The following is a 14,276-nucleotide window of genomic DNA, read 5'->3' on the forward strand; positions in this document are numbered from 1 at the left end:
GGTGTTCACGAAATTGGGAGAGAAGAGTAATATCCAGCGATCGCCTGGAGTGACGATTCAGTGGCATTTCATTCGAAAGGGTAATTTATTTTTCTTTTAACATTACAGAATTACTGCAGGATATCAACCGCATTTCAGACCTTTTGCAGATCGGAAGTGTTAACCTGCAAGAATACAACTGATCATGAGCTAGAAAGCGTCTTTTCTTTCTCTGGCGGCTTACCTTTCAGGGGCGATTTGACTGACGACAGAACTCTGCTGAGATCACTTCTGTGTTGTGTTCTTGCTGCCGCTGAGAATTAAATGCATAGCATAAAGCAGTACAGAAGCTGACAATCTTTTTCCTCCAACCAGTCTTCTTGACGTGATATCCTTTTTCTAGAGCTAAGGTAATTCAATATTAGCAAATTCTACAGTGCTTTAAAGGAACAGTGTTTTTGCAGTGCCATAGATTTCCACTAGACAGAAAGAATTATGCCATGTGCTGTTTGAAAACCCTCTGCAATCGCCCAATTTAACCCAATTCCATAGAATTATAACCATAAAAGCTATCTACATGACGTATCAAAAAATAAATTTCACACACACACAAAAGCCTGTACTGGAAAGCCAGAAGGCTGATCAGAAAGACCCAGCAGGACAGAATTCACGACGAGTGTAAATATGGGCAAACCTGTGAGGGTATGTGGAGGTGTACACTCCTTCTCCAGCTGATTACTAGTCTGGACGGTGAACCTTTGGGCTGGGTTAGACTCTCTTGATTTTCATGTTAAAAAGAAAACAAAATTACTGGTTTTCCAAATAAGCTGACATTTCAGTATATTTCACTTCCAGATGCTCTGTATTCATACAATGACGAAAACGTTTCAAATGCATGAAAGTAATCCAATACAGAAAAGTAATCAGAATGCAAATATGAAGAACATTTAAAATAACCTTCTGTGCCAGAGAGCGTTCAAGCAGTGCTGCAGACTGACAGAAGTTATGCAAATTGATTCTATTAGCGCAACGTGCAGCCTGGGGAAGGAAAATCTGATAGAAACACAACTCCAATCCCTGCTCTGACAGCAAAATCACAATTTGTGGTGCACCGTTCACTTTAACTGTAGTTGAGGTGGGGAGAAGGGGAAGCCCCCCCTTCGAATCTCCAATACAGAAGGACTTCAAAGTTCAGGGTGTAGCTTCCTCAAAGTCACGTGGTCTTAAAAAAAATCCCCCAATCATAATCCTCCAGGTTTCACCCAGTGCGTCCTCACTGAAATCAACTGGTATAAAACTGGAGTTATACCCTGACATTAAGTTTCATCGAACCCTAACCACAACCAAAGTAAACAAGCATTTGGTTTGCTTTTTGAGGCCTTTTATCTCCGTGTGTTATCGACCATTATTTGTTACTTAAAAGCGTCATGACTAAAATTCAGATGGTTTCATTAATTTTACTAAGCCTGCAGAGCAGCCAAAACAGCGATGTTTGCAGGATGGTGACACCGGGCTGCCGCCGCTCGGCACCCGCCGAATTCCGCGGAGCGCGGCAGCACCGCCCGGGTCCGCGGCTGCCGCCGGCCCCGCCCCGCCCGCCCGGCCCGGCCCCGCCCGCCCGGCTCCGCCCCGCCCGGCCCCGCCCCGCCGGCCCCCGCCCCGCCCGCCCGGCCCGCCCCCGCCCCGCCCCACCGGGGCCGCAGCCGGCCCCTAGGGGGCGCTGCTCCGTGAGGTCAGCGGCCTCGTGAGAGGCAGTGCGCAAGTGCGTGGCGGGATCACGGGGCGGTGCTGGCGGGGCGCGCGCAAGCCCGCGGGCGCACTCCGTCCCGCGCTGGGCCCGCCCCCCCGCCCATTGTGCTGGCGCCATGTGACCGGGGCGGTTGGAAAGCGCGTCCTCCCCCCGCACCGTTATTAGTGCTGAGTCACGGCGCGGTGCTGCTCGGGGCCGCAGGGAGTTTGGTGGCTGTCGTAGCGTCAGGCTTCCCCATGGGGACGGACGGCGTCCGCGCTCTCCTGGAGCAGGCAGGCACCCTCACCCTGCAGACCGGTAACCTCCTGAACTGGGGCTGCCCGCGTAAGAAGTGCCCGTCTACCCCCGCCGAGGAGGTGAGCGAGGCGGGCCCAGGTCTTCCCCTCCGGGCGCCGCGGCGGGGTCTCGGCGGGGGACGGGCTGCGGGGGGCGCCTGCGCGGCGAGGTGCCGGGGTGGGCCGTGCGGCTGCCCAGCGGCCGGGGGAACTCCCGTTGTTGCTCCCGGCGGGTGCGGGGCCGCCCGAGCGATCAGGGCACTGTCCGGTGCAGCGTTTGTGTTTGTTGCGCGGGGCAGCGCGGCTCGGTGCCCTCAGCGGCCGCAAACGGGCATTCTCGCCCAACCGCCGCCGTGTGCCCGCCCTCCGCGCGTGCGGCGTGTGCCCGCGGCCGCACCGGCGTGTGCGCGCTCGAGGCGTCAGCTGGGAGACACAAAAAAAGGCGCTTTTTTGCTGTTTTTTACGTCTGTTTTGGGGGGCGTTCCGTCCCAGCGCACAGCGGCGTGACCCTCCGCAAAGGCAGCTGTCGGTGAGGGGCGCAGGCGGCAGCCGCTGGGGTGTCCCCCGTGCCGCGCTTTGCTAACTGCGGGTCTGCCGGGAAACCAGAGCGTGTCTCTGCTCCCGGGAACCACGGGTCAAAACGCTTAATAGTTTAAGTACTGCCTGTGAGAGCAGACGAGGTTCTTGATAATTCTTTAGCAAGAGAAAAACAGGAATACATAAGGAGGTTGCATTACAAATAATGAAAAATCTCTTTTTTTAACCTGAAAATAATTTTAGTAGTTTCTTACTGGTAACAGGTCTCAGCTGTCATTCCTTGTTAAATATTGGAAGAACTTTTGAAGAACTACTTCAAAACTGTTACCTCTAGCTGTATGTGCCAACACTTGAAGTAACCCTGATAAAATGGATAGAGAGGTCCTGTGGGCATGAACTTCAAAAACCACTGTATTTGCTGTCTTGTCATGACACAGTGATTTGAAAATGGTCATTTAGTAATCGGAATAACTGTTGTACTGGCTGGTTATTGCTATGTAGTGGCACTGTTGCTACTCTAGAAATTGGTTGATTGCATGTTAGTCATGCACAAATGGTGAGAAAGGTGACTGGGAGGATGATGTAATAAAAAGGAAGAATTCATCATACTTTTACTTACTTGTCATGTGGTGATAACTCTTTTATTTGGCTTGGTTGCTTATTACAACGTTCTATTATTTGTGTGAAATAGGGACAAATTCTGTATCAAAGAGGCAGCTGTATCATAATGGGCATCCTTTTGTGAGTAGTTTCTGGAGGGCTGTTAAATAAAGAGCGTCCAGTGTGCATAACTAATCAGTTAAGGTGTTTAAATTCGTCTGTTTACAGGGAAATATGCGTTTAAACACAAGGCTGCCTGCTTTCCAGAGTTGCTGGAATTTCAAAAGCAAATAATTGTCTTTAATTATGACAAATAAATTGGCGCTTACCTCTTCTTTTGGTGTAGTTAGTGTGTGTGTAGCTCTCAGTGGCAGGATGTAAGCTAAAAGTTTGCAAGCTAGAAACCCTAATGTTAGGAATTTGGGGATGTAACTGTATTTGGGAAAGCTGGTCAAAGCAGCTGAATATGCTATACTTTTCACATGTGTTGAGGGCAGGGGAGCGGTGTGCTAGGGAGACACAGGGTTGTGCGTACTAACTGCAGTGGAAGTGTGAGAGCTGCAAAGTAGCAGTATATAGAACATATGTATTAAGTACTGTCTCACTTTCCTCCAGAAGGGGGAAGATAACATTTAAAGTTACATCAAAATAGACTGAAGAGTTCCAGCATTGTGGGTAGCTATTTAATGGGGGGAGGCTAGTTCTTGCCTTTTGACTGAGTTATTTTTTCAAGCCATTTTAAATGACTGGGGAAGAATGTGTAGGATTTGTGTTCACAAAGTTATTACTGTATTATGTCTAAAACTTTGTGATAATCAGTTTTATGAGGGGGGTGGCTTCTAGTTTATGCATGGTGTTATGGGTACTCTGAGTCATTGTTAGGTCTCAAAGGAAATTGCTATTTAATGGTACAAAGTGTTCGTATTCATATGGGTATAAAATATATTGCTAGAAGTGAAGCAAAGCAGCTCTTAATGAATGTGCTCCTCCCGGTGGCAGATACCAGTTTTGACAGTACACTTACTTAGCCTGGGGGGGGTAACAACTCCAGAGATGTGTTAGAGGGAAGCTACAGCATTGGGACAGTGGAAGCACTGGTACGATACGCAGTTAATTAGCTGATTTAGACTTAATAGTTATTCCTGTACTATGTTCAAGAAAATCCATTATCAGAATCCTACTCAAGTTTATTTTGCATCTGTGGATGCAGGAAGAAGGCAGGTGTGGGAAGGGTCTGAAGGTTCCCCCTTCAGTAATGAAGGACTTAAAAGCATTAAGTGGTTTGGCACAGTGGAATAGGTAGGCAGTAAATGAAAAGGATCAGCTGCATCTGGGAAAGAGAAGAAATTAATACAGTGAGTATTTAGTGATTGATTGTAAAGCTTCAGAAATTTCTAGCAATGTTGCAACATGTATGATATTATCTGACTATGCTATAACTTAAGAATCTCTACAGAATAACCAAAACAAACAAAAGCACACACCCTCCCCCCCAAAAAAAACTAAACACGACACCCAAACCACTCCATATGCTAGTTCAAGTGCAGTACTTGTATTACTGCAAAAACTCTTTGTGAAAGAGGAGAGGAAAATATGCAGGTCAAAGTAAACTAGTTTGAACAAGTTTTGGATGGAAGCTATGAAGGAAGACTCTTCTGTGGTTAAAGGAATGGTGTCCTTACTTCACCTGCCTTGTCTGTCTTATGTGTCTATTAATCCTGTTCAGTGCAACTATAACATACCTACACTTCAATATGAAATAATATTTTGTAGGTACGGGACTGCATTCAGAAAACACTGACTGAATGGAGCTCAAAGATTGGGCAAGATCTGAATCAGGTAAGAGATGTTATGCATGTTATCCATGTTACATGTGAAAACAGAGAAATATGTAGATAGTTACACCTTTTAAAATATAAATGAATCTGTTAAATTTCTGTTAAAGTATCTGCAGCTCCAGGTATCTTAGAGTATTTCTCAACTCCTCTGGATTTTTTTTTTTAATATCTAGTAAACTTGGAGAGGTTAAGAAAAAATACCAAAGTAAAGACAATTCTTAGCAAAATAAGTCCTTGTTTGCAAGATTTCAAGTTAATTGTTGGGGCAATGACAAAAAAAATAAAAATCTGTATACCTCAGAAGTTTGCTGTCATGCTTGTAAAAACTCAATGGAGAATTACCTAAACTACAGAGATGATAAACAAGATAACATAAGATATTCCCATTTGAAGGGGAACTCTGAAGCACAGCCTTTGAAGGTGGAAAAGTGGCAATTTTTCCCTTAAGAGCTAAAGTCTTCCACAGATTTCTTAAAACCATAGTTATGGGCATCCTGACATCATTATCTTCATGTATTTGGCTGCTTCCCCTTCACCATTGCTTCTGAAGTTCAGTGAAGCAGTAATAGGTTCCCATTTAATACATTATTTGCTCTCTGAAATATAGGCATTTTCCTGGCAGTTTCTTTGGGTTTTGTGACCAGTTTGACATCAACTGCACGTTGCTGTGTTCCACACTGCAGTGTGCTGAGGCAGTTATTGCTGAATGATTTGAGGAAGGTCTAATGATTGCTAAGAGGAGAATAAAAATAAACATTTGTCTCTGCGGGATGTAGCGATCCAATTAGTGTAAGCTAGGTTTTACTGTCAAAACACATCAACTGCATAATTCCAAATTAATTTATGAATTATATAGGTTTCCAGTAATTTTTGTAAAATAAATACATAAAGACATACAGAACAAACACAAACTTTTGTTTAAAATATTGACTGTGTGGAATAATTTGGAGTCTTGCTTGCAGATTTTTTTTTTGTAGGGGAGCAAAAATTGCCAGAGAGTTATTGGTTTTGGGTGGGGTGGTATAGATCTCTGTATAACACAAAATATCATGTAGATAAAGCCTTAGTCATCTTGTACAAGCTGATGTAACATGTAAGCCTAGTCTTAAATGAAAATAGAGGGGGAAAAATCACTGAAACTTTCCTAATTTTCAGTTTTAAATCAGTGTTTTACAGAATTTTTGTGTTAGACTTCTCTGAAATTACAAAATACTTTCATGCAAAGATGTTCCTGTAATTGACAATGTGTTTTTTTCAGCTAGTCATGAGGGTTTTTTTAATAAAGCAAGGCAGCTTGAATTGGCACAGCAATCTGTTCACACCAGAAAGTCACAACGCTACTGAATCTTATTCCATTAATTCTTAACAGTAATTAATATTTTTTATATTATGGGCATATGGAGCATTTCATATAGCTTTGTTTTCCTGTCTTCCACTCAGAGATCAATAAGCATTGGCTTACATTTTCTGGCATTGCATATTTATACTATTTTTATTTGTAGCTCTACAAGGCTTTTTCTTTTTTTGTAAGCGTTCTTTAGAAACTTCCTGTCTCCTCTTGACAAGTTGTTCCTAAGTCTCGTGTACTTACTGCAGGAAATACTGGAGGTTCTGGAATGTAAAGTAGACTCAGCTATAGAAAAAATAAATCCTGAAGAAAGGGATGAGTTGAAAGTATCAGGTAAGAACATAGTCAAAAATCCGGTGGCATAAAAAGGTTTCACATGCAGTTAGAAGATGTTCACATATGTATAGTTTTTTCACTATGTTTTGTAATTGCAGAGTCAAATGACACCAGTGCACACTGTCATACTTTGGGTAGTCTAGAAGTTGGCTGAGAAAGACTTTAATTCATACTTCAGGTTTTAAAGCAGCTTGGCATTTTTCTAGTTAAACTTACATCCCCTGAAGACAATTTAAATGTATTTTGTGAATCTTTGACTCTTCTGAAGCAAAATATTACAAATAATATTGCAGTTAAGGAATAGCATTGGAAGCACATTTATTTGCATAACTTTTCCAGGTTGCATATGGTGAACTTGAAGGAGGCAATCCAAACTAACAGTAGTACATTTTGAGTCTCAGTAAGTTATGAAGAGGTCTGTTTATACTATTATGTTTGGGGTTTTCATACAGGTTGTTGTGGTTACTGCTTGGTGTCTTGATGCTTAAACCCTAGCTTTAGAGCTTATTAGATCATCTAACTGGATGGTATCTTTCTTCTGAGACTGCACCACAACTTTGAAATTTAAGATAAGTGTCTTTATTGGGCAGTCACCTTTCAGAAGTGTTTGGTTTTTTCCCAATGTTTGAAGTAATTGATGTATATTCTAAGAGCCAGTTACCCAAGAACTCGTAAGTAGTGTGTATAACTATATATTTAATAATAGATGGCTTGTTTAGATATTGATTGCAGTTTCTTTGAAAATAGCAAAACTTTTCATCATTGGATCAAACTCTTCATCAATCAGAGACGCAGTTGACTTGGGTAAGTGTGGAACTCAAACTTCTGGTAGGGTTTCTTATTTACTTTAGAATTTAGAAATACATTTAGAACCTTTTCCATCTAATTATTTAGTGACTGTCACAAGTATCTCTTGTTTTTCTCTGAAGAGGGACTTAAGTAATCGAGTCTCTTTACATGTTAGTTCAGTCAGCAAACTTATTAAATGGGGATTGCTGTAAGCTTGGGTCCACAAACTCAAATCTAATTCCTTGCTTCCAGCAGGAGCATGTTTTTATTTTTTCTTCCAGAACTCGTTAAACAGTTAATAATATGTGGTGGTTTAGTAACAGTGATAAATAGTTCCTTACCAGTTGTTGTTGGTTGCCAGCTGTTTTTAACATAATGAACCTCACTACTGTGTAGTATTTCAGAGATTATTTAGGAACTAAAACAATATTGAAAGCAGTTGATGAAATAGTCGAGTTTTATTGAAGATAGAATACAATGGCTACACTGATACCTAAGGTGTTGTTAGCCGAAGATAGCAGTAATGGTGAGCAGCAGCACTGCACTTCACCACTTTGGAATAACAGTTGGGCATAAGGGCCAAAGAACAAGGGGTCGGATGTCTTTCTTTTCTATTGGTACCTCAGTTAACAGCCTATTTAAGTTGTAGTACCATTTGTTAAAAATGCATTCATAGAATCCTTCTACAGAAGAAAATAATTTTAGTGACCAAGTTTTATTCTTTTTGCTTTGTAGAAGAGGCCTCGTGGTTGGCATCTTCCCTAAAGTTCAGTGATACTCTAAGACTTACCACTTCTCTCTGGCAATTTATCTCTCTATATTGGGTGTGCTTTTCATTCAACTCATAATATATATCAAATAGTTTCCCTAGTCCGTGCCTTGTACTTAAGTTATAGTTTGGGGTGAAAGTTAGGAATTCTAGAAAAAAATTGAGTGTGAAGGAATCAAGAATTGTATCTTACCGCTGGCTTCATGGAAAAATGTAACTTTAACATTAAAAAGGAAAAAGCTTCATGTTTTGTTTTTTGTGTAGTTCCTCTCTGCCTTCCTCCAAAACTCCCCAAGACCTACAGTTGAAACTTGATCTTCAGCTGTATGTTTGATTATTCGCTAAAAACACAGTTACTATCCTTGGCTTCTGATGCACTCAAGAGTTTCAGGTTGTGAATGGGGAGCTGGCAGAGTGAAATAGGAGGTGTCTTTTGCTGAATTTGAAAATTCATACTGCTTATGTTTGTACCTCACAAGATTTTGCAGTCTCTGTTCTTTTTCCTCAGCACGTTCTGCCCTTGGAGTTGCCCAGTTAGACTCGGTCATTATTGCCCCACCTCCTGTCGAAGATGGAAATAGCCTTTCATTGGAGTATCTGCAGCCTTATTGGCAAGAACTTGAAAATCTAGTTCAAAACAGAAAGATTGTTGCCATAGGTACTTCTGACCTAGATAAAACACTGTTAGAGCAGCTGTACCTGTGGGCACAGGTGAGAACAAACTTCCTACTTGTAGCATTTCTAGGGCAGAGTAACTGTTTCATTGGCTGCCACGTTGTTATAATCTTCTGTTATAAATGGGTTTATATACAAAATTAGCCCTGTTATTTTTGGCACCATATGGAAGGTCCCAGTGTAGTTCAGAGTGGGGGAGGCTCAAAGTGTGTTTGTCCCTGGTTCAGTACTTGTTCAGCAAAGGCTGGAAACCATGCGTCCATTCAGTAGCAGGTTCTTTGTAGAAGTTAAGGTTTAAGTTTTGAATGCTCTTATATTTAGTAAGGAGTACAGATAGTACTCTTAAACCTTTGGATTTATTCCAGTGACTCTGAAAACATAGCTGTTTAAACTTTAAGCTGTGTTATTAATGGAGGGATTTCCCCTTAAAAAATACTGTTTGAGTCTTAAGCTTAAATGTAAAGGGGAGGACAGGCTAGGAATCAAGTGGCACAATATTTTTCTGTCCAATGTGACTAATTGCCTCTTGTAACACTTAAGTGATGGAGGTCTATACTAGTATGTGTCCCTGCTCATGTGAGCTTGTGGATTTACAGCTTCCTTAGTATTTCCTTGAATATTCCTCTTGTGACATTTTTTTGTGGTATGTGAACATATTGTATTTGCATAAGAGGTCCTACTGAGAGTTCTGATCTGTGCTATTTGCTGTTTGTGTATATTGAGAGAACTGAGGGGATTAATGACCACCTGCATGGTGACCATGGATGCAGTTTGTGATGAGCAGAGTCAGAGTGTCCCATTTATCTTAATCTGATCTAGGCACTTACCTAAGGGCATGGAAGACTGCAAATTATATATCCTTAACAAAAATTATTTGGATTTTTAAAATATTTTATTTCAAACACACACCTCTATAATGTTTTTACTGCAACCTGCTGCTGTTTAGGGAACACAGCAGACAGGAAACCAAAATGTGTTAGTACAGTGTGTGGCAGCACCTGAAGTTAGATGCTGTTCTTGTTTTGGGCTCTGTGCTGCAGGAAACTGCACATGTAGGAGTTGCCTGTTTAGCATCATACAGAATTAATTAACATCCCTCAGACCTTAAAATAATGGTCAAAGGCAAATTGTTCAAAGCAAAATTTCTGTTGTAATAGAGGGCATGGGGAGACAACTAAAGTACATTAATCTTTTTCTTCTTATAAAAGTATTCTGTGACTTTCAGGTGAAGCCAAGTAGTAATCAGGTGAACCTAGCTTCCTGTTGTGTGATGCCACCTGATCTCACAGCATTTGCAAAACAGTTTGACATACAGCTGTTAACTCACAATGACCCAAAAGGTAAGGCTTTGTCAGATAACAGAAGACTTCTAAATGCATTTATCCAGTACAAAATCAGGAATAATCTTTCTCTGAACTTCAGACTTCGTTACATTTGAATCCTGAACAAAGGATTCTAGAAGCTTCACCTCTATAAAATATTTCTACTAACTTCTTGCTTTTGCCTCAATAAAGGGGAGGAAAGGTCATGTTTTCCAGCCTTGGGTAGTTTATTGAAATAATTTTTATCAGAGAATAAAGTAAATAGAAGAACAAACTACTGAGAAATTTGTACTACATATGTTCAAAAATAGCATATTTCCACAAAAAGTAAAATGAAACAACGGTTTTACTGCTCAAGGCCAGTAAATGACAAAGGAAAGTCTACTTGCACAGAACTTGTCTGTGAAGTATCATGCATAGAAATGCTGAAAGTCAGTTGATTTTTTTTTTTGAGTAATTTGGTAATGTTAGCATAAAAAAAAGTTATGATTTAATGTTATGCAGGGTTCTTTCAAAGTAGTGACTTCTTAAAATAACATTACAAAAAGAGTTGGCATGCATGTTTTATTTGTTTTGTGCTGAGATTCAAATAAACGATTGAAGGACTTGGAAGCTTTCCGTTAGACTCTAGAAGTCTGAGTTACCAGCACCCTAGAATATTCTGGGATATTATATTAGTTTCTCTCAAACATCATCTAATCTTAATCACTATAATGATGCCTTAAGCATATTGCAGGAATCGTGAGCAAGAAGTCTTAATCAATATTTAGCTCATTCCTTCCCTATATTCTTCCTTATGACCAACTATTTATGATGACCATACTTTTCCTTCTCCTTTCTTCCCATTTTCCCCAAAGGAAAACAGTATTTATGAAGTACACGTTCTATAGTACCACTGTTACAACTAATGAATTTCATTGGTGCTTGAGCATGTATCAGCACTGCTCTGGCAGCATACAGGATGAATTCCCATTCAATGCGACAGTTTTCGTGTCCTGTGAAGTCCAAAGTGCAATCTGCAGTTTAGCAAATACTCTCTATTGAGAGTCATGAAATGAAGAAGAGGATTTGTATAGGAAACAAAGCAAGGAGTGATTCCCATATGCATCGTTTGCTAAGCTTAACTTGTCTATTAAGGTCAGATGAAAAGTATTGAGAGTATCTTTTGGAAACATTCCTCAAAGAGATTGTTCCCTTCTCTGACACTGCAGAGGAAACAATGAGGTTTTTGTATTTGCTGCTGCCTTCTGCTTCATGGCATTTAAGCCCATTTTTCTTAGTGCTTTCTGAGCTTGTGGTTATTAGGAGCTGAGTTATGGGAGATGCTATAAATGTTGAGCTTCCAGTGACTGCAGAGGTAACTGAGAATGCTCTGTACTTTCCTGATGTCAGCTTTGTGCTTTACTCACCTCTGGTTTGCCTAACTAGCTTCTCAAATTTAATTTTCATTTTTTCCTGCTAATGGCTCTGCTGATCAACTCTATTTCATACTGTAGAAATCTCAGTTAATTAGTTTGGTGGGAAATGCTCAATGTTGCAAAAAAACTGTCCTGAAGACTTCTTCTGTAATATTCAGCTGCTTTTGCCCTACATGCATTCTGGAAGACTGGATCTGTGGAGTGTCTGGCACTGCTTAAGATTTTTGACTAGAGAAAAAGGTTTCTCTTACTAAGTGTTGCTTTTTGCAGCTGTGTACATGACATTATTTAAAGCATCAATATCCATTTTTAACTTCAGAATTACTTGGTGAAGCAAGTTTCCAAGAAGTTCTTCAGGAAACCATCCAGAACATGAAAGCACATGAGTGGATTCCTTTATGGCTTCTCCGGTATTCAGTCATTGTTAAAAGCAGAGGAATTATCAAGTCCAAAGGCTATATTCTGCAAGCTAGAAGAAATGCCTCTTAAACCACTTCCTTTTTATTTTTTTCTTCTTTTTTTAGTGGCTTACTGTTTCAGTTTCTTGGGGATGGGGAGGATATTGCTTTTTTTCATAGAAACACATTTACAGCGTTTGTAACAAAGACCAAAAGTTGTAATTATTCAGTGTGTTGTCAGCAGGAGTGTCTGCAGTGTTCTGATACTTTTTCTTTCTTAACCTATTGACCAGTTAATTTAAAATATGAAATGTTTGGGGTTTGTTTTTAATTGAAATTATCTATAAACAGTTTAAAATATTTTTTGTATGACCAATTCACTGTAAAATTATCATTATATTTTAGCTGCCATTTAGGTAATATAGAGAAACTTATATTTTTATTTAAAATTAATTTCTCTTAAAAGTTACTTATCTGACAGGTACATAGATTTCAAGCATTCAAGGACTAGTTTTATAGGAAATAGTCATCTTTTCTGAAAAATTATCCCAAAAAATTAAACTGGTATCTCATTACTTGGTATGTATATATAAGCAACTCAGCTGTTTCATTTGTGTGGATGGGAACACTGCTTTTTAATATAGTGTAAAAGATCTCTATGATTTAGAAAAAAAATGCATCTTCAGAATTACTTTCTGATTGTTAACTTGAATTCCTTCTGGCTTCTTTGTGCCTTAATATGCTTTGTTTAGTGTTTGCACAAGTGTGATAGCATCTTTACTGTTGAAAATAGAAAATGCATTATTGTGTTTAAAATAAGAATTGAAAACAAGTGATGAAAAAATCTGCTTATCAAAAGTTGAATTGTGCCTGTCTTCTCAACTGTGGCTTGGTTTTTTGATACTCGTGAACTAACTACGCACTCGGAATCAGCCAAGTCATAACAGCAAATACCGAAGTTGTTCACTGTAGGGTTGTGTGAAATGGATGACTTGTTTTGGGGTTGTCTGGGAAACCTCGTTGCTTGAGTGCCATTCGGAAATGATGCAAGCAAGGGTTAGCTTGACATTAGGTGTATTTCTGTTGGCAGCAGCTTAATGCACTGGCTTTTGAATCTTAGAGAGGGTGCTGCAGCTAAGGCAAGGTTTCTGGTTTAACATAGTCTTTCTGTCAAAAAGGCCTTTTCATTTTCTTGGCCTTTAAATCAGAATAACTAGCAAAAGCTCAACTTGTAGTTCAGCAGGAGCTTGATACTTAGTGTGTAAAATACTTAACTTTCCTTTTGATTTCAGACAGGAGTGGGGTTTCATACTAGTAGTACTCGTTAATGTAGCTGTACGTATTCTGAGATTTGGGAATGAATTTCCACCAACATCTTTCAAATTCTGTCATGTAGTTAGTGGACACTGAATGCTCGTAGGCAGTGCCCAGAGTGTCACTTCCTGTACTCTGTTCCACTATGGTAAAAGATTAATATTTTTCAAAGTACCTTCAGAGCCCTCAAATATCTGTAGGTGGCAAATACTGGGAAAGGCTGCACTTCTTCAGTTCTTTTGATAAGAGAGAGAGAGGGTACTAAAACTAGTAATGCATCAATAAAAGGTTGGGGTTTTTTTTGTAATAAAAACTTAGGGGTTTTTTATGTAGGGTCATTGTGTATCAGAGTTAAAAAATGACATGAGTTTAATTTTAAACTTCCCTGCCAGCTTTGAGTTGTATGCTGCTGATGATTAACTGATGTCTGTAAATTCTGTCTGTTTGGCTCTTGACATTGTATTGTATTATTCATGTGTGCGCTCAGTTTTATAAATTGAAATGCTACAAAAGAAGAGTTGTGTTGAAACATTGTATCTGCTCCTCTAGTAGGATAATTATTTATTTCCTTTCTGTGAACTGTTAACAGTTTGCTTGCTGTAGAAAAGTACCCTTTAAGACATTATGATCTTATTTTTCTAGAGTTTGTGCATAATAACGTTTTATCAGATTATCTTAATTTGTTTTGCATCAAACACGCATGGAGAGATGAGATTTCCTTCCATGAGAAACTTGAAACTTGAAATTTTGAATTAAAATTCGACATTCTTGTAGGCTTTCAGTCTGTGCTCTGTCTGAATTGTCACCACCTCAGTAACAGTATTTTACACTTGGTCAAAAAACGGTCCGCAGTGTCCCCCACGGTGGGGCCGCATCCCCTCCGGGCACCTGCAGCTCCTCGGCAGCACGAACGGGCCGGCCCGCGGGG

General features: G+C 40.1%; 1 protein-coding gene across 2 annotated transcripts; it reads left to right on the forward strand.

Annotated features, from left to right (window-relative positions):
- The first annotated feature begins 1,803 nt into the window (after window positions 1-1,803).
- On the forward strand, window positions 1,804-14,129 carry GCLM (glutamate-cysteine ligase modifier subunit). Of its 2 annotated transcripts, XM_065842271.2 has the most exons (7): window positions 1,809-2,085; window positions 4,915-4,980; window positions 6,576-6,660; window positions 7,411-7,467; window positions 8,730-8,932; window positions 10,122-10,236; window positions 11,956-14,129. In XM_065842271.2, exons 1-7 carry the CDS (start codon window positions 1,966-1,968, stop codon window positions 12,123-12,125), a joined length of 816 nt encoding a protein of 271 aa, XP_065698343.1. In that variant the 5' UTR covers window positions 1,809-1,965; the 3' UTR covers window positions 12,126-14,129. The 2 variants fall into 2 exon arrangements, with proteins under 2 accessions (XP_071666521.1, XP_065698343.1); XM_071810420.1 differs by lacking the exon at window positions 7,411-7,467 and having other exon boundaries at window positions 1,804-2,085.
- Window positions 14,130-14,276: the final 147 nt, after the last annotated feature.

Source organism: Patagioenas fasciata, chromosome 6 (assembly GCF_037038585.1).
Source record: "Patagioenas fasciata isolate bPatFas1 chromosome 6, bPatFas1.hap1, whole genome shotgun sequence".
Taxonomy (NCBI): Eukaryota; Metazoa; Chordata; class Aves; order Columbiformes; family Columbidae; genus Patagioenas; species Patagioenas fasciata.

Bases quoted from the DNA above. Each gene is read 5' to 3' on its own strand.
- GCLM (XM_065842271.2), top strand. From the start codon at position 1,966: ATGGGGACGGACGGCGTCCGCGCTCTCCTGGAGCAGGCAGGCACCCTC. The intron at 7,468-8,729 runs GTAAGTGTGGAA...CTTTTTCCTCAG, and splicing joins CAGAGACGCAGTTGACTTGG to CACGTTCTGCCCTTGGAGTT. The intron at 8,933-10,121 runs GTGAGAACAAAC...TGTGACTTTCAG, and splicing joins AGCTGTACCTGTGGGCACAG to GTGAAGCCAAGTAGTAATCA.